The 19,590-nt window shown below is 39.5% G+C and overlaps 2 protein-coding genes across 2 annotated transcripts; one reads left to right on the forward strand and one right to left on the reverse strand.

The window, feature by feature from the left end:
* Positions 1 to 152: 152 nt before the first annotated feature.
* LOC139944749 (G2/mitotic-specific cyclin-B3-like) lies at positions 153 to 9,026 on the forward strand. Its single transcript, XM_071941821.1, has 11 exons — positions 153 to 339; positions 3,177 to 3,270; positions 3,443 to 3,559; positions 3,773 to 3,996; positions 4,544 to 4,628; positions 5,285 to 5,407; positions 5,529 to 5,759; positions 5,917 to 6,072; positions 6,370 to 6,519; positions 6,990 to 7,120; positions 7,533 to 9,026. Exons 2-11 carry the CDS (start codon positions 3,223 to 3,225, stop codon positions 7,582 to 7,584), a joined length of 1,317 nt encoding a protein of 438 aa, XP_071797922.1. The 5' UTR covers positions 153 to 339; positions 3,177 to 3,222; the 3' UTR covers positions 7,585 to 9,026.
* Positions 9,027 to 10,104: 1,078 nt separating this feature from the next.
* Positions 10,105 to 19,589, reverse strand: LOC139944748 (uncharacterized). Its single transcript, XM_071941819.1, has 15 exons — positions 19,406 to 19,589; positions 18,377 to 18,531; positions 17,061 to 18,057; positions 16,356 to 16,608; positions 16,023 to 16,092; positions 15,819 to 15,867; positions 15,313 to 15,508; positions 14,931 to 15,078; positions 14,481 to 14,563; positions 14,129 to 14,258; positions 13,550 to 13,667; positions 12,877 to 12,991; positions 12,579 to 12,641; positions 12,328 to 12,439; positions 10,105 to 11,882 (listed from the first exon to the last, which is right to left on the reverse strand). The coding sequence occupies exons 1-15, from the start codon at positions 19,431 to 19,433 to the stop codon at positions 11,754 to 11,756; spliced, it is 2,646 nt and encodes an 881-aa protein (XP_071797920.1). The 5' UTR covers positions 19,434 to 19,589; the 3' UTR covers positions 10,105 to 11,753.
* Position 19,590: the final 1 nt, after the last annotated feature.

Raw genomic sequence — 19,590 nt, forward strand, 5'->3', positions numbered from 1 at the left:
AAAGCTTTTTGGGGGCATTTAAATCAGATAAATATAGCAATAAATTTGATTGGCCAACGCCCGTGCGTGCTGACCAATCAACGCACAGTTTTGGGGCGTCTAAAGCAAAACAGTGACTGAACGCTGGCGTGTATTTCAAATAGAGTTCTGGAAATTCACGCTGGCTACTAGAAAAAGCTCTCATTGGTTGTGTACAAAGAACAAGAGATTGTAGGAACACTTACCGCAGGAATTTCAAAGATTTCGTATCTTAAAACGAATCCGATTTTGGTGCGAATCCCTCAGAGGTGAAGCTGAACGTTCAACACACAAGACTGAGTCTCGAGATTGTTGCATTGGGTATGAAATTTAGTAGTATTTTGTGAGTTGTTTGTACCATATTTTTTCCTCCATGTTTGTTTTTTCGAAATTTTGGTTAGGTCTATTGAAATTCCATTGAAAGTGTTGCACATGCGGGATATAGGGAGCTCGGTGGGGGATTTTTTTTGAGCAAGGACTTTGACTTGCTCAATGTTACTGTAGAAGAATCCTTTCTCGTTAAACACGACGTGATTAAAACATAGATTAGGACAGAGATTGGTTATAATATTAAAAGCAATGACCATGTTCACAGATACATAATTTGTAAAATAACAACAGAACATGAATAACATTTTGCATTTAACATTTAAAATTTTAAAGCTTCTTTTGTTTAATTAAAGCATGATCTTTCTGTATCCTGCCACCACTTTTCACACAACAATGACTAAGGAATATCGGGACTGGGAATATCTCATTTGAGAAAAATAAATACTATTTTTAGTATTTTTCATTTTAATTTTTATAATTTATATACTATAGCCTAGTCCTAACACTAACAGTAACTAACAGTAACACAGTATTATTACAATCATTTACAATTTAAAAAAAGCAAAGTGGTGGTAGCAGGATACGGAAACTTTTCTGATAGTTAGTGCTCAATATTTTTTTCTTTTTCCGGGTGAATAATTTGTTTCTCTTCATATATAGGCCTAACTTTGCTATGTTATTTTTTGTCTTCTACTACACATCTAAAACAAAATTTAAAATAACTGCTTTGTTTTTGTCCTCTGTTTAGTGAAGGTTTACGTTGAACACTGGGGCGCTGTATGTATAAACCTTTATTTCAAACGTTGAACATCGTTAAGAACAACGAGTGAAAGTACATACATTTTTGAATAAATTAGTCCTTTCATAGTCGAAATTTACTCCAAATGGTCTGGCTGGCAAAGTGTTCTTAAGCATCCTTAACATCCTAAAAAAGCTTACGGACCAGTGCAATGAAAAGCTATCTAATCTTGCTGGTTAGTCACTCAAAAAGTTAGGCCAACCCTGTTGAGTTGCCATTAATTTGTTTAGAGTCATCAGGTCATTTGAATTGGAGAGTGAAAGTTCCAGTTGGTTCTTTTTGTCGCCAAGTGGCGAAGTCGATGTTCCAAGTTATCTTCACAAAAACCAAGTTGAATGAAAGACAAGTTCCTGCTATGTGATGCTCATTGAAACTGAAAATACGTACAGTTCACCTTGAAGTCCACATACTTGTCAGTGTCGATCATGGCGATAGTGGCATTGTTGAATTGGCACATCTTTCCCGACAGATTGAACGACTTGCAGTTAGAGTCCTTAAGGCAGGCCAGGCAGCACTGAATCGGGTGCAGAAGTGGGATCTCCTTATAGGTGTGGTTAAGCAGGCAAGAATGTGGCACCGTTGGAGATCCGACAGCAAAACACTGTGCGTTCTCAATTTCGTACTCGCACACAAAGCAGATTTTTCTGTCGGAACATTTCAGTGTAGTGAACGAAATCGTGTCCAGGCTAAAAGGTCTCATCGCCAGGCATGCATGAGAACTGGAGTTATCGCGCAGCATTCTCAGCTTTTCACCTACGTCGCCGTCGGAGCATTTGGGTCTTGTGCTGTCTGAATCAACAGCGCATTCAAGAATAACGCGCATTCTCCCGTCCCCATCGATAATGCTCTTCACAAACTCGGCCTCCGCATTGGACTCGAGATTGAGTATACGGGATCCCAGACTAGAACATCTCTCATAGGCGTCGACCCACCCAGTTGCCCTCAACTTTGTATCAGTGAAGTTTGTGTAACAGGAGTTGCCAAACTTTGCCCAGCCATCACGGCAACAAGTAAAGGCACCAGCTATGACTACAAGTATGCCCACCAAAGATATGAAGAGCAAACGTGCATTGTTGTTGCAAAGCATTGCAGTAGCCATCTTGAACAATCAGCGGATGTTAAAACAGTGGCTTGAATGTTTTGAAAACAGACTTGTAGACTTCTTTTTCAGATCTGTTGAAAAGGCATTAACAATGTCTGCTTGTTTCTCTGTCCGTACAAACAGCCCTACTAAAACTAAATTTTCAATTGTTGCACTTTTAAGGGAAAAACATTTTCTCCATAAAATTAAAACGCAAGCCCATTTAGAGTAGAGTGATAAATATATAATTCATAACATTGACCACTTAGTGCCCTGTTAATACCACTCAAATTTTCCTCTGGTTAAGTGAGCAATTCCAAGATCGTCGCAAATGGGAATATCAATTCTTAATTAGCCCAAGAGCTTAAAACAAAAGGCTGTTGTGTCAGCAAAACACTTCACTGCTCTTTAGTTGTAAACGCACACTGCCTAGTTTGAATGGCCAGGACGTCTGGAGCTACTTGTAAATTATGCATGTTTAGAGTGAAGCAGATCTGCCAATCGGAATGATCAGTAACAATCAAAAAAGCATTGCCCTTGCTCGCAAGTGCCTGAAAAGGTTATTTTTCGTGAATTACAAGAAAAATAATTTATAACTATCAAAATCAAAGTGCAGTCCCCTTGTTTAGTTTTGTTTGTTAGTTTGTTTCCGGATAATTTTGTCATGATCCAAGCATGGTGGAACAGCACAGTCATGAAAAGTTGACGATCTATTAAACTCCTCCATGATCAAACCAAGATGTCAACAAAAGAGTACAAGACTGTCAGAGGCCAAACTAGTCCATTCTCCATACTTGAGTTAACCCATTTTACTGGCCCAGTGTTAAAACTACTGTCCTTCAGCCTGCGTTCCATGTGTATGTGTAAAACTTGAGCCATGGCCTCAGCTAATGAAGTCTTTGACACTGGTTTTTTTATCTTCAAACTTTATTTTATTTTCTCCTTTAGATTCATACTTTGACTGTGAAGAGAACGAATAGTAATTCCCAGCAAGATGCCACTTGCACTCAGAAGAAAACCAAAGACAGTAAATGTCCCACAGGTGAGTTCCATGGAAACCATGTAAACAGTTTGGTGTCAGTGGCTGATTGAAATGTAAAAACGTTTAAGTATAAATCCGTGAACATTTTAAAGTGTTCACATAAAAAGCACCTATCGTCATTGTTCTATTATATTTATATTTAAATTTTTGTATTTTCTATTTTGTGTAATAGATTCACCAAGATAAGCCCTCTGGGGTCCCCATCCTGAGGCAGAACAAACGTCGATCCAGCGGGTCGCCCAAGGGTCAGCAACCCCTGAAGAGAGCTGCATTTGGTGACATTACAAACGTAAGTAATGTGTACAGTGTATTGTTGACACTTCGATTTTTGTTCATTCTGTGGGTTTTCAAATTTGTTCTGACAATTTTTAAGTACCGTTAAGGGGCACAGTATAAATCTTTTATAATTTTTTTTATTTTTTATTATTACCAAGTTCAGAAGTGACATTCACTTATAATTTAACGAGATCATGGCATCAATTTGTTTGTGTTTCCAAAACAGGCGAGACTCATTCGGAAAGATGAGGGCAAGAAAAAGTCAACAATCCTCGCCACCAAGAAGTCTACACTCGTCCAGCAGGCATTGAAAGCCAAACCGCTGGCCGTCAAGGCTAAACCAGAAGTAGTTCCTTTGGCGGTGGAAGATGACGATGACAGTTTGGAGATTGTTATGTCACAGGGTACGTCAGAAGAGACGTCCTCGTCATCACAGTCATCAATCTCGAGGTTGGTGGCCATTTTTCTTTTGTAGGATCTTGCTTACCAGGGCCCAGTTTCCTAAGTGTTTAAAGGCACTGGACACTATTGGTAATTACTCAAAATACTAGCATAAAAACTCTCTTGGTAACAAGCAATAGAGAGCTGTTGGTAGTATAACACATTGTGAGAAACGGCTCCCTCTGATTGAGTAACATTGTTTTTGAGAAAGAGGTAGTTTCTCACTCAAATAATAAAACACTTCAGGCCTGAAGCCTTTTTTATTGTTTGTAAGGCATTAGAAAGCATCAAAATTTGTGCAAAAAGGGGTATTTTTTTCTTTTGTTATACTCTTGCAACTTTGATGATCAAGTGAGTTCAAATTTTCACAGGTTTGTTACTTTATGCATTCGTTGTGATACACCAAGTGGGGTTACTGTTCTTTGATAATTATCAAAGATGTTCAGTTCCTTTACAAAGGAAAGAACTAAATGATGCTTTTTTGATGATGTGTGAATTGTGTGTGTGTTTCTGTAAACCTTTATGCTTAATTTATTGAATATTTTTTCTTTTACAGTTCGTCGTCGGAAAGTTCAGACGAGGTCGTTTTGATGAATATGAAAAATGAGGAAAGGACCGTGGAGCTGGACATCAAGGATGCGGTAAATTATTCATTAATCTACACCTTTTAAACTGAAATATTTATACCATTTTAAAGTCAGGCTGAAAGTACAATTGAAGTGTGAAGGTTTGATCATTTATAATTCAAATTGTTATGAATTTTAATTTGAAAAAAGGCAAACCACAAGGGCCAATCTCATTCAAGCAAAAAAGGTTGCTTAAAAATTTATCTGCTAAGCAGAATTGAGCAGGATACCAGTCATTGTACATGTGACATGGTAGTTTGGCTGGTAGCCTTATTTTGGTGAGCATGCTTTTGTTGTGCTTAGGCCTGGGCTAGCCCCTTTGTGCTATATAAAATTGGGTCATGGGCCAAACTTCTTAAAGCTGTTCAGCAAAAAATTCTGCTTGTCATTCTGGCAGGTCACCTTTTGTTGCTAAGAAACAGTTTTTTGTTAAAATTTTTGGTGATAAGGCCGGTTTATAGTCGGTCGTGCGATGGTCGCGCGACGGAAATCTTGCGCGCAATCCTAAGACTGAGGCCTAAAAAACGTGTCTTTTTATGATCGCGCGTCTAGCTTTCCGACGCCCGACCGTCGCGCGACCGACTATAACTCGGCCTATAGGCTTTATTAAGTTGGGTCCGCTTGTCTGATATGATGTTTAATGCAAAAAAATTCTACATTTGAAATAATAGGTGGCTGCAATAAGTCTTCAGGAAACACCAGCGTACGATGATATTGATGAAGAAAACAAAGGAGATCCTAATCAGTCACCGATCTACGCTCAAGATATATTCAACTATCTCAAAGAACGCGAGGTGAGGCCCTCTTTTGTTTTTTGTAAAAGATTTTTTTTTTTTTCTTTTTTGTGCAATCCATCTGTTGCATCACTGAGTATAGATAAATCTTAATTTTTGAATATTTTGTTTATTATTACAGCTATTAACCCCGATCCAGTCGTACTTTGAGAAACAACCTGAAGTCAACACTCACATGAGGGCAGTGTTGGTGGACTGGCTCGTCGAGGTCCAAGAAAACTTTGAGTTGAACCACGAAACGCTGTACTTGGCCGTCAAGCTGATCGACCGCTATCTGATGAAGAAAGTCGTAACAAGAGACGTGCTTCAACTGTTGGGCGCCACATCGCTTTTCATCGCCTGCAAATATGATGTAAGTTGACATAGTAAGCCTGTGAAGAAGTGGTGTTTATTGGCCTGTGGCACTGTCTACCAGACAATCTCCACAGTGTAAAGAGTATCATAGCTTTTGTAAGAACCACAACTTTTTTAACGGGACCTTTTTCTCTATATTTGTTGCTCTGTTGTAGGAGAGATGTCCTCCAGCCCTTGATGACTTCAAGTACATCTGCGACGACGCCTACGAGAGACAACAGTTCATCGATACCGAGATGGCAATTCTAAGACTGCTTGATTTTGATCTCGGCATCCCCCTTTCATACAGATTCCTCAGAAGATACGCTAAGGTACAACAAAATTAAGTAAACGAGAGAAGTTACATACCACTAAGTTAATACTATTTCTTTATCACTTTACTAGTCAAGCGCACATGTGTCCTTCGAGGCTGGAGGACATCGGCCAAGCGCCGGGGTAGCTCAGGCTGTCTCCCCAGTGAGCTGAGAAAGATCAAAGGAATGGTCTTGGCCCAGTGATAAAGTATTTTTATATCATGCGTAGATTTTGTCATGCACCCTAAAACATAAAGAGTAACCAAGCTACACTTCTCCAGGCCGTAATGCTTTCTGTTCCGTTTGTCTACGTAGTGTGCTCACGCCTCCATGGAGACCCTAACGCTAGCCAGGTTTATTCTGGAGCATTCTTTGATGGAGAGTCAGTTCCTTGAGACGAGAGATTCTAAAGTAGCCGCAGCCGCTCTTCTGCTTGCCTTCAAGATGACCAAGACAGCGGAATGGGTAGGTTTCAAGTTTGTTGACTGCCGGACTCGATGTCCAAAAGCACGAACATCTTAAGATAAGTTGTCTGTATCATCGAAGTGACTTAACCATTATTGCTGTGTCCTTTGCATGGGACTTAAAACCTTAGGTTCCATTACATGCTGATATTGAAAAAAGTCTCAAACCTCAAAAACGTAGTTCCACAATACCTTGCAGAAATATAAAATACTGGATGTTGAAGAACATCACTTTGAGCGTTAAATAGGAAGCGATTATTATTATTATTATCACATTTTGTATACTCGTTTTGGGTATGTGTATACCTTCTTTGCTGTATATACACAAACTTGGCTATATTGATTAGCACCCAATATTTTAAGTAATATTTTATTGACTTTCAATATTAATTATGAGTTTTTTGTTTAAGTGAACAATTGTACGACTTTGGAGATCTGATTTTTTGTTGGTCCTTTCTTTCACCCAATCAGGATGCAACACTCGTACACTACTCTGGGTACACATCATCTGAGCTTGCCGACCTCACGAAGCAGCTGAACTCCATGCTTACCGCAACACCCAATAAACAACTAATGACCATCAGAAATAAATACTCCCACCAGTAAGTATAGCCCTTAAGCACAAAACTATTGCTTTGCAAATTTCTACTTCCACCTAATAGAATTACTTACAGTGCTTTCTTCATTCGGGGGTCCGTACTCGACAAGCTCTGCTTTTTATGGGCACCACTCAATCTCCATTACCATGTGTTTTGTATTAGTTTTTAGTTTTTGTTTTCTATTATTTTTGGTTTTTTACCCATACACCGATGTAGTTTTGTTTTCTGTTATCGTAAGATTGCCTTTGCTTGTAAATGTTTTGTTTGTTATTGTAGGTAGTTATTATATACATATAGGCCTCATTGGATTGAACCTGCATTAGGGTGTGTTTGAGATTTAGTAATTAAGCTAAGAATAAATCAAATATATTTACTACTTTACTTAAACACTTCTCTCATTTTCTTGTCCTTCCAGAGTCTTCTACGAAGTTGCCAAACTCCCCCCAGTTGACGTTCTTCAGTTATAATAAGAGATCTCAACCGTGTAAAAAGCAATAATAATATGAAGCCCTTATGGCCCATGTAGTCCGTACGACCCCACTGGGCTGGGGTATGGATGGGGTTGGTTTAACGAAAGGAAATCCTAAGCTTTTGAAAGGAATGACTCTTGTGTTGGGCTCGTTGTAAAAAGGAACTGACGATTGTGTTCAGGAATTGGAATTGCAACAGAAAAATCAAATGCTTGCATTCCAATTGCAAAATGACTTTATGTAACACCAACTGGGAATGGTTGGTGTTCCCAAACAGGAATGGTGTTCCAAAATAAGAATGGCCTATGTATTGTTCCAACATGAAAGTGACATGTTTAGCGTTCCCAATTGGGATTGGCCAGTGTTCCCAATTGAGAATGGTTATTGTTTACAAATGGGAATTACATTTTTATACCATCGGATCATATTGCGTTAATTTTTTTCACATTTTGTCCACACATACTGTTCTTTTTATACAAATCAGCTCTTTGTGTAAACAAATATGATTGCATTTTTAACAAAATTATGGACGCAAACTCCCTTTTTGTAACAGAACTCATTTTATCCACCATTTTTTAAACACAGCATTCCAGTTTTTTAAAATTTAATGTGAAATAGTGAGACAATTTTATTGACTTAAAATTGAAAATTAATATGTCAATTTTTAAATTATGAGTTTGTACCACTGTTTTTTACCTTCTTTGAAGAAAGCGTTCCAAAATCAATGTCAGAATTGTACGTTTTTTTAAATAGGATATTTCCCTTTGCAAGAATCAATTGTAGCTAACGAAACCAACAGCTCAGTTTAGACATTTTTCTGTAATTTTTTTCTCAAAAATTTCCTTTGAAAAATAACCAGTGCTTGATCATGGGTATTTTGTAGAAATTTTGTTTTGTACATTTGTATAATATTATGTTGTCATCAAGTAATGTATGGTATGGAGCCACAGTTTACATGTTTTAGATTCAACATCACTTTTTTATGGATTCATTGGATTTGTACTTTTTAATACGTCCCATCACAAAATCTGTTTCACAGATTAAAAAGAACTATGTCTGACAAACTGCAGACCCTAACAAATTACTATAGGCTGATTCACAAAGGATTGTTAACTGCAATGATCTTAGTTTTACTTCCAGACGGCTTGATACTTCACAGAGGCAACAAACTAAGGCGAATTGCCTCCAAGCCCCCTTGTCATTGCGTTGGTGCCCTTAAAATGCTTCAACAGAAACACAATTTCCTCACAGGGTGCTCTTTACCAAGGAGAAAATGCCTTGGTGCCCTTGTCCTTTCAAAAACAAAGCTAAAGGCCTGTATAAATGAACAAAGACTCACCTATTAGAAAAAACTTAACTTGGTTTTGAAGTCCAACTTTTCATCTATCAACTTTTTTAAACACATGGGGTTTTGTGCTTTCTGACAAATTATTGTATTTTATGTTTGCCTTGTCTTTTAAATCCAGTATTATTTTATTGTTTGTTGTGATCTCATGTGAAAACTTCTTTCGATGTTGATTACTTTTGTACGAGATGAAATTTGTGGATAACCCCTCTTCAATGCTTTCAAATGCTGGATTAACATGATGAAGAGTGGGAGCCATTTTGATGAAATCGTTGTTGGCTAATAGCTTATGGCAAGGTACAAATGTACAAGTTGTAACAATGTGAAATACATAGCATTTTGGCTGGTACATATTTCATTTGTCTTTTCACATTGGCCAAATTGGGCAAATAAGTCTTGGGTTTGATGACTCCTGAGTTGCTAAAGGAAGAACAATAATCACCTCCAATTGTAAATACATGTACCATGCATTAGGCCTATTAGTTTCTCACTCAGACTTACTATTTTGTACATAAATTTTTAGGAATAGCAACAAGACTTCCGGGTATTTTAAGAACTCTTCATATTCCTTTGAAGATTTGTTTATTGTTTAATGGTGCATAATATACAGATGAAAATAAAATATAGATATAATGAATAATAGTTACTGGCTGTTGTCTCGCATTGGGATTGGTTGTGATTGTAGATGAACCCAGAACACTTTATCGTGTAAGAGTAGGGACACATAGCAAGTACCCTTGTTCACAGGTTTCCTCAGGCTTGCGAGCTGCAGTGAGTTAAGTTCACTTATGAGGCATCCTTGGGTTCATTACCATGGCCCAATTTCATAGAGCTGCTAAGCACGAAAATTTGCTTAGCATGATATTTCATCCTTGATAAAAACAGGATTACCAACAAAATTTCCATTTGTTTAATGCTGCTTGTTACTGGTGTTCAGCTGTTGTTTGCTTATCCTAAAAATCACATGGAAATCTTGATGGTAATCCTGTTTTTATCCAGGGAGAAATTTCATGCTAAGCAAATTTTGTTGCTTAGCAGCGCTATGAAATTTGGCCCAGATAATGACTAACTCTTGACAAACTTGGGGTGAGATATGTTGGTTTAAAAAATTGACAAAATCTCAAAAATTTTAAGAAAAACTCCAATGAGTTGGAACATTTATTTACACACCATGACATTTCAAGTGACTTTATTTACAAAGTACAAGAGTAATTTTCTTACGTGAGAAGCATTTATAGAACAAATTCTATTTAAAATTGAGCACGAAATGTCTGGTGGAAATGTAGGACTCGTGTCGATCAAAATGGCTTTATCAAGACCCCATTATCGTTGAAAAGTAATTATTTTCAAAATATCCATGACATAGAATCATTTCACTTTCACATGATTTTTTAATAGAAGTTGGATTTTCCCATGCACCTTCCGAAATTCGCTCAGTCATGACTCTGCCAGTCTTGGGTCATGACGGCTAGATTTTTACATCATGCATACGTTCTCTTAGTATTCATCTAGACGTCATAATTCTTACCCAAAACGAGGCCATAGGTGCATGTCCGCCACCACTTGCAGTAGTGCGCCTATGGTCCCATTTTGGGTGAGAATTGTGATGACTTAAGACTGGTTCATACTTCCTGCGAATGCGATTGCGAAGCGAATTTGACGTGAATTTTACGTCACAACTATCCTTTCGCAGCGATATTCGCAAGTGAATTGCGGGGAGCTGAACTGCTGCAAAATTCGTTGCAAATTTGTTTGATGTCAACATTCGCTACGCATTCACATTCGCAGGAAGTATGAACCGGGCTTTATGCATAAATATTAAGAGAGGCGCATAGGAGGTCCCTAGCAATAGCCGTAGCTGTAGGGGCTAAGTCGGATACGGTCTAAAGTGCCATACCGAACAACTCTTTTAATCCCTTACTTCAAATTGTTTTACTGAGCTATTTCAAAAGAATATGTTTTACATACAGCTCTCTGTCCTGTACAAATAATAACATCAAAAAGTACCATTCCTGAAAATTAAAAATAACTTTTCTTTTTCATCTTAAAAGCAGTGGACACTATTGGTTATTACTCAAAATAATTATTAGCATAAAACCTCATCTGGTAACGAGTAATGGGGAGAGGTTGGTAGTATAAAACATTCTGAAAAAGGGCTCCCCAAATAAGAATTTGGTTCAAATTAATTAAAACTTCAGTGTTCTCCTCAAGAAAATAAAACAAAAATATGGCCAGTGAAAACTAAAATAAAAAAAATAATAAAATCAATATGTGGAATAAATTGACAAACACAACTCAAGAATTCTAACAGTAGTTCTCAGTCAAATTTGTGAGGCTGTTCAAGCCCTGCTTAGCTGAATTAAGTCATTTGCCCAAAAAATATGCAATGTTCATTACTCTTGGCTGGTTCCCAACCAAATTCAGCTTAGCAAATAACAAAACTTTGTTAGCAAAACAATCATCCTCGTTATCAGATGTTCTGACCAAATTCAAAATTATTGTCTGCACTCCGCAAACTTCCAATAACATAAAACAACTCCCTTGATTGGTTGCTTTGTTTTCAATAAATTCAACACTATTTGAATAGTTGTGGGACAATAACTGTGGCCATCTGTTTTTGTTTTGCATTTATGGCTTTCCGTAGTTTTCAAACCTCAGTAGGTGAAAACCTGGGATGTGACGTTGCAAAAGAAAGGTCCACTGCTGTAGCGCATGAAATATTTAATAGCCTGGCCCCTTTCCTCCGTTAGTACTATAACCATTTCACAGCACACAGGGAGCCTGCCCAAGAAGTAAATAATCAACTCTGAACGGAATATTTTTAAAGAGCAACTTTTCTTCCCTCAATGCTGATGGAGATTGCTCGAGGATTCTTGTTCTTACTCCGTGCCTTGGCGTCTTTAAATCGTTTCAGATGTTTGTCCAGTTTGGTAGGCTCCTTTTTCCCGCTCTGTGGTTTAAAACAAAAGGGCAACAAATTTTTGTTTACCCGAGTAATATATGCCCGTGATTTTTTTCACAGAACTCGGGAAAGTACCGAGTATGAAGTGCTATCACACATCGGTGCAAATTTCCATCTGAAAAATCGTTGGGGAACCCGCAGCTAAAAAAAAAGATTTGAACTGCCTCTAGCTACCGGGCAATCACGGTGGACTAGTTGGCAAGACTCTGCTCTAGAATTACAAAGGTCGTGGGTTTTCAAATCCCACCCGAGTAATATGCCTGTGGATTGTTTCACAGAGCTCAGGAAAGTACACAAAGTATACAGTGCTAAAACAATATGGGTAAAACCAAGATTATCCTTTAACTTGTGTTGAAAATAAAGATTAGGAATACACGCTGAGAAAATATAAAACTTTGGTGACACTCATAAAGATGGGACCACTGGTTCTTACCTTTGAGAATTCTCTCTCTACGTTCCACTTTGGTCTGACGACGTAATCCTTGGTCGAGGGCAGAGGTACCCTTGCTCTGCCTACCCAACCCTTATCACCAGGTCTCAAGGCTCTGGTAAAACAAAAATACAAACAAGTTACATGAATACCTTAATAATATTAAAAGGAATATATTATAGAGCGCACACAACTCAAAACAACTTTTTGATAAAGACACATGTAAACTGAGACACAACTTATTTTATAATCACCTTTCTTCTCCCGTTAGTGCTGTATCTATACTTTTTGGCGTGACAGTTGTCCCTTCTGTTGAACTGTAGAGAAGAAAGATCAATGGTTATTTCAAATGCCTCAAAAAAAAACTCCTACATTTACTTTCATGACAATCCAGTATCAAGCATTATGGCTTTGAATGCAAAATACACAGTCAAACTTCCTCCTACATCCACAACCAAATTATTTAAAGGGTCCTAACAACTGAAATGTTCTAACACATAAATTGAAAGAAGATTTAAAAAAAAACTAAAATAAAACGACAATGCCTCCTACCTTAATCTACGTTTCTTGACTGCGGAGAGCTGCGCTAAATCCCGCTCTTGCCTTTCTTCCTTCGTCATGGAATGAAAGTTTGCCTCGACTCCAAAAATCGGTCTTGACCAATCATCTGTGGCGAAAGATAAACAAGGGTGGGCAGCAGCCCAATCAAAATGGTCCTTATAAATAAATAAATCAGGCATGCAAATGTAACCAAAAAGGAGGTAATTACAAAGTTCCAATGGTTTTGTACAGTGTTTTTTCAAGTTTGAATGGCATAAATGAAAGTATATAGAAAGAGGAATTCAGCTGATCTGAGAAAAAGTTGCATGCATGATATAATGAATCAGGTTGGCTCAGTGGTTTCTCTCCCTTCCTTTAACCTCTCTGGACCCGTTTGAATCCCACCTCAGACCCAGAGCCTTGCATGTGGGTTGGTTTTTCAGTCCCTGCCTGATTGCATGGGTTTGTCCCAATTGGGTTTTTTCCCTCCCAAATCTAGAACTGAGCAATTCTTCTTGTTTCAATTTTTTCTACAAATGCACACATGGTCCCAAAAATTAATCAGCAAATGTTATCCATCAAGGACACTTCACTCCAGCAACAAAGATCTTGACACTCTGCATCCAGTCCTCATCAGGGGTAGATAATCTAACCCTATGCTCTGTCTGTAGTTAATCCTACTTACTTATTAATCTCCCAGCTAGATCTCGGCAATGTCTAAGCTCCTTTGGATGTCGGAAGAGGCACATAACGGCTTTGCCGATACCGCTGGTTTTTAACATATGTTGATCAATCGGTGGGAACTGTTAAAGATAGAAATATGATACTCGTTATAGAACAGACATGCTACTTTGGAACTGAGAAGAAAAAAAAAATGAGGAATTGGCCAACCACACTTGAAGGCACTGAACACTATTGGTTATTACTTAAAACAATTTCTAGCATAAAAAATTACTCGGTAACGAGAAACGGAGAGCTGTTGATAGTCTAAAAACATTGTGAGAACGGCTCCTTCTGAAAAAACGTAGTTTTTGAGAAAGGTAATTTCTCACTCAAATATAAAGACCTGAAGCCTTTTATTTGGCATCTGAAAACACAACAAAGTTGTGCAACAAGGGTGCTTTTTCTTTCAATTTTCTCGTGCAACTTCGATTTTCACAGATTTGTTATTTTATGCATGTACAAATTGGATATACCAAGTGAGAAAACTTGTCTTTTACAGTTACTTAAGGTGCTTTTAAGCCAATTTTTTTGTTTCTCCTACCTCCCTGAGTATTTTGAGAAGTGTCTCTCTGATGTGTAGATTTGGAAGACTGTGATCCGGCAGCGGCATCAACCACTCCTTCATTACTTTCAGTACACCGCAATCCAGAAACGCAATCTGTAAATCTTGCCTGTGGACAAAACAAACGCAGCATTAAAATACCAAAAAGTACAATATTCTTTATCCTCGATACAAATTTCCATCTATTAAATCGTTGCGGTACCCGCTGCTAAAGATTCGAACTCCCTTTAGCTACCGGGAAATCTCGGTGGTCTAGTTAGTAAGACACTGGTCTAGATGCAAAGGTTGTGGGTTCGAATCCCACCCAAGGGGTGAGGGGTAAACAACTTACTTTCTTAGCTGTGATTTGACGGATGGAAGCATGGTTAGTTTTTTCGTGGCAGCTTTCCGTCGCTGATTCAACTGTCTGTCCTCCTGTTGATGTAAAACACAAAAAAAGAAGGTTTTTTTTATTACGTTTTTGTTTCTAAAATAAGTTCACCCTAAGCTTGGCCCAATTTTATAGAGCTGCTAAGCACAAAAATTTGCTTAGCATGAAATTTCTTCCCTGATAAAAACACGATTACAAACCACATTGCCTGTTACTGGTATTCAGCTGTTGTTTGCTTATCCTGAAAAGCACGTGGAAATTTGGTTGGTAATCCTGTTTTTATCAAGGCAAAAATTTCATGCTAACCAAATTGGTTGTGCTTAGCAGCTCTATGAAATTGGGCCCTGGGGAGGAGGGAAAAATGCAGACTTTCTGCTTCAGCATTTTCATGAAATTTGGCCGAGATTTTACCTTGGCTGCCTCCATCATTTGTTTGATCATTGCAACGATGATGTCATCGTTATCGTTGATGATGTCACCGCCGCGTCGTCGTTTTCTGTGAGCTCGGTTCTCTGCTTTCTTCTTTTCCATCATAAGGTCAAAGTCCGACACAAAACTCCTGGAAAAAAGTTATAATTCCCGTTAGGAAAACATGGTACATCTTCATGAAAATCTGGCACTCAAAACTCCATCCCAGGCTTCACCTGAATGTGTTGTACACCAGAATGTGAACATTTATTTAGAAAATTTTTCACAACTCATTTTTTTTTAAACTGTTGATTATTGTCAACAATAAATCTTGCGTTAGAAAGCAAACAAACCCCCCCCCCCAAAAAAAATTACTTTCACTCACCCCTTTGACTTCCCATCATCACCATCAACAACCCCTTCGTCAGAGTCTGAGTCCTGCGCCGCCGCGTCATCAGCCGGAGTAGCATCTTCTCCTTCTCCTTGCCCCTCCTCTTCCTCCTCCTCATCTGGAACCCCCTCTTGCTCAATGGTATCTTCCACACCATCATCATCATCATCATCATCACTCGATAGAACAGCTGCAAAGGGTACACAAAACCAGAACCCAGTTTCACAAAGCTGTTTAGCAGAAAATACTGATTGGCAAATGCTCAGCAAAAAATTAGTAGGGCACCAGTGGCACCAATGTTAACCTTATAGAATTTTAGCTGGTAAACTGTTTTTTTCTGAGCAAGATTTTCCTTTGCTTAGCAGGTTTTTGTACTTACAGGCTTTATGAAATTGCTTACATTGCCAGCACAGCTCTATGAAATTTGGCCAGAATTTTAAAAATTAAAAAAAGAAAATGAGGAAGAAGGAAAGAGGGATAATAAATGATACTTAACGAACCTGCTCGCTTCTTTTTAACAGGCTGTCCCAACTCAGCCTCTCCGAAACCCTGAAAGAAACAAATAAAAAGATTGTTAAACCAATGCTTGAGAAAGATTGACTCTATATCCCCTTGTGGGAGTTTGCAGAGTTCCCTTGACAGGAAGATTGTCTAAACTAACAAACAAAAACAAAAAAACAAAAAAACAGACAAAGAGAAAGTACCTCAAATTCTTCATCATCTTCTTCATCGCTGGAACCAAAGATGTCAGCGATGAGCTCCCCAACACCAGCCCTTAAAGAAAAGAACAAAAATCACTAATAAAATGCAAAGATCGACAATTCCTCAAACTTTCTCTACTTCCCTAGGAGCATACAACCCCAAGCTGCTTCAATTAGTGCAAATAAGGGTTTATTCCAACAGAATACAGCCCTCATAGGTACTATTTAGGCACCTGGGTTAAGAGAAGCATTCATGGTTAAGTACCTTACAGGAAGACACAGGTGTAATGACCGAGAATCGACACCACTCTCCGATAAGTCAACCAACAAACTTACTCTTCTTCATTACTCTCGTCCCCGCTGTCCAAGGTATCGTTGGGGGCTTCGGCTGGACTGTGGGGCTGCTCTATCTCTGCGTCCTCATCACCTCCGTCAGCCACACCCTCGTCGGCCACACCCACTTCGACCCCACCCTCAGCAGCATCCTCGGCCTCTACGAAATCTACAGCTTCAGCTGCGTCTTGCTCAGGGGCCTCGTTATCATATAAGGGCACATTGTCTTCATCTTCAACATAAGGCTCATAAGGCTCTGAAAAGGAAATTATATTACATCTTGCAATTTATCGTTTCAGGCTCCGAATTAACCCACAACACCCACAGCAATTGCAGTGGTGCCCTGTGCTTTTGCTGTGGTGCCATTTGCAAGGCTGGGATACAAGTTTACAGTTTCCTTAGAGAAGCCTGCATTTTCATCTTTTAGAGGGCAAGGCCATTTTCATTTAACCAAGGTCACTTCCAAAAGATGCCAAGGCCAAGACCAGGGGCAACCGAAGCCAGGGGCAACCGAAGCCAGGGGCAACCGAAGCCAGGGGCAACCAAAGACATGGCTTCCCTGGCCTGTGTGTTATTCCAGGCCTGTCTCCTCGAATTGCTCCAAGGTTTGAGGCGGCAAATTATCTCAGGAGGGAAACAATTTTTTTAACGAGGAATGTCAAAATGGCCGATTATAGGAGTATCAAAAAATGTAAACCACTGTCTTACCATCGACATCTGAGGTCTGCTGTCGCTCAGGATCTGGACTTTCCGGGCCCATCATGTCATCATTGTCCTCATAGGTGGTTTGCCTCCTTGTGTCTACCTCCTCTTCATCCTGCTGTGCCTCATACCGCTCTCCCTCTTCCTCGTACTCCTGCTCACCATGAGGCGCATCAGCTTCATGTTCTTGTGAGGTCGCTGCCTCTTGATAACCCTCCTGCCATTCCTCATTCTGTGCCTCGGGACTACCTCTCTCATCCTCCTCATACTCTTGAGGTTCGGCATTGTTCTCCACATGGTCCCTCTCGGCATCATCCTCATCGTTGAATTCCTGATGCTCCATGTCCACGTCTTCATCGACAACACCGTCCTCCGACCCGCGCGGTGACCCAACGGGTGACCTGCCCGGTGACACGCCCGGTGACCCATCCGGGGACCCGCCCGGTGAGCCTACCGGTGAGTAGTCCTCCTGAGGTTCATACTCCTCCTCACCAACCTCTCTCGTCTCCGCTTCCACCTCGCTCTGTTCCCCCTGCTCCCAGTCCTCATGGTCGCTGCCTCGCTGCTCATCACCGGATCCAGCCTCATACGCCCCATCACTATGCCTCCCTTCATCTTGCTCCTCTTCTACCCCATCTTGATCCTCCTCAACCTCACCTTGTTCCCCCTCTTCCTCGTTATCCGAGGCTTCTTGATAGTCAACCTCACCATCTTCAGCCTCCCCCTCCTCCGCTCCAACCTCTTCTTCCTCATCTTCTATCCTCCCCGTCTCCACCTCTTCTCCATCACTCTCCCTCGCTTCTCCTTCTTCGCCACCCTCCTGATAACCTTCTTCCCCCTCTTCAGCCTCTACTGCCTCCTGGTCACTCTCTTGTTGCTCCTCTGCGTTTCCATCGTAGCTGTGTTGCTCTCCTCCGTCGTCCTCACTTTCAACTTCACCATCTGAAGCCACCTCCTCGTTGTCTGATCGACCCCCTTCTCCTTCAGAGACGTATTCACCCTCCTAAGAAACAAAAAAACAATACTTCATATCCAGTTCATAACTCAATATTCAGTCTAAAGTAAACCCAACAAAGGATTAAGAGCACCTGACTCAAGCCCCGGTGTTTATTATGATATTATTATAATAATAACAGCATTTAGTACATTTTCTAGCGGTTGCAAAGCGCTACAACATTACAAGTGAAAACCATAGAAGAAATGAGTATCGGGCCTGATCATGGAAGAGACAGGGTTAACCCCTGTGATTCTGGTTCACATCGCAAGCACCTTTGTTTACAACAGGTTTCAAAACCATGGCATTTCTTGCGACAAATGCTCACCTCTAAATCTCCAGCGTTGACTTCTGCGTCGCTGGCTTCAACTTCGCTATTTTCTTCAGCGTCGCTCTGCTGGTTATATTCACCCTGCTCAGCCTGACCCTGCTCCTCAGCGTCACTGTGTTCATCCATGACAGGTGTGCTACCTCCTTCACTCCCTGAAGATGGACAAATTAAACAAGTTATTCAGATTTTGTGGCTTATTTGTCTTTGAATTTAAAGTGTTTGGGTGCTTTTTGTACCTCACAAAACACAAAATATGACCCTTATTAAAGCAATCGCATAACATATCGGTAGACAGTATTGTCCAAAGAATTTCCGTCCAAAGGCGCACACTTCGTGTATCACAACTTTTATATCTAAAATAACAAACCTGTGAAAATGTAGGCACATTTCGCCATGTCATGACATGTCATGACATGTGTTTGAAATAAATCCATTATTCTTGATATCGAGAATTGATAACTGTGTTAATGTTTTCTCAAAACGTAAAGCATTTCATGGAATAATATTTCAAATAAATTCAACTCAAGGCAAGGGAAGTTTTTCACCATTACCTTCTGTAAACTCTGTAAGTGTAAGTTATTTTTGTAAATCTGTGAACTTTTAATTTTTGTTCTGTTCAGAAAGTGTCCAATGGCTTTAAGTTTAAATTAAAAGTTGCATAGTTCATAATTATTACTTATTTTATTAGCCCCACTTGTGTGGCTAAGGCTAGAGTCTAGCCTTGGCCACACAAGTGGGGCCAAGTTCATATTATTAATATGTTACTTGAATTATTACAAAATTTAGAACGATTTGAATCTTCATGACCCTGATAGATACTAGCTCTGACCAAAGAGGTAGGCTCTGACATAAAACTTGGTTTCCTGTGCTTTTGCGCTTCACCACCAAAACCCTGCGCCGCGCTCTGAGACTGAGCTCTGTTCTGATCAGTATCAGAAACAAATATGAATGGGTTTTTGTATACGCAATTCGCAAGAAGTACATGCAGGCAGTGTGAAACTCAACAATATTGAACCAGCTACTTACCACTTTCGTCATCATAGGTTTCCTCCATATTTAATGGGAGGCACCTTCTGCCAACAAACAATAAACCAACGAAGTTACAGAACCGATTATTCTACAGTTTCAGTGATACAAGCAGACAATTTTGACGAAAAAACAAAAGAAGTTTCACGATTCGACGATATCATCCGTTTGGTGGTTCCAGTTTT

Source organism: Asterias amurensis, chromosome 12 (genome assembly GCF_032118995.1).
Source record: "Asterias amurensis chromosome 12, ASM3211899v1".
Taxonomy (NCBI): domain Eukaryota; kingdom Metazoa; phylum Echinodermata; class Asteroidea; order Forcipulatida; family Asteriidae; genus Asterias; species Asterias amurensis.

Bases quoted from the DNA above. Each gene is read 5' to 3' on its own strand.
- LOC139944749 (XM_071941821.1), top strand. From the start codon at position 3,223: ATGCCACTTGCACTCAGAAGAAAACCAAAGACAGTAAATGTCCCACAG. The intron at 3,997-4,543 runs GTTGGTGGCCAT...TTTCTTTTACAG, and splicing joins TCACAGTCATCAATCTCGAG to TTCGTCGTCGGAAAGTTCAG. The intron at 5,760-5,916 runs GTAAGTTGACAT...GCTCTGTTGTAG, and splicing joins TCATCGCCTGCAAATATGAT to GAGAGATGTCCTCCAGCCCT.
- LOC139944748 (XM_071941819.1), bottom strand. From the start codon at position 19,433: ATGGAGGAAACCTATGATGACGAAAGTG. The intron at 14,259-14,480 runs GTAAGTTGTTTA...TTTTGTCCACAG, and splicing joins GTCAAATCACAGCTAAGAAA to GCAAGATTTACAGATTGCGT. The intron at 12,992-13,549 runs GTAAGTAGGATT...CTTTCGCCACAG, and splicing joins TCTAGCTGGGAGATTAATAA to ATGATTGGTCAAGACCGATT.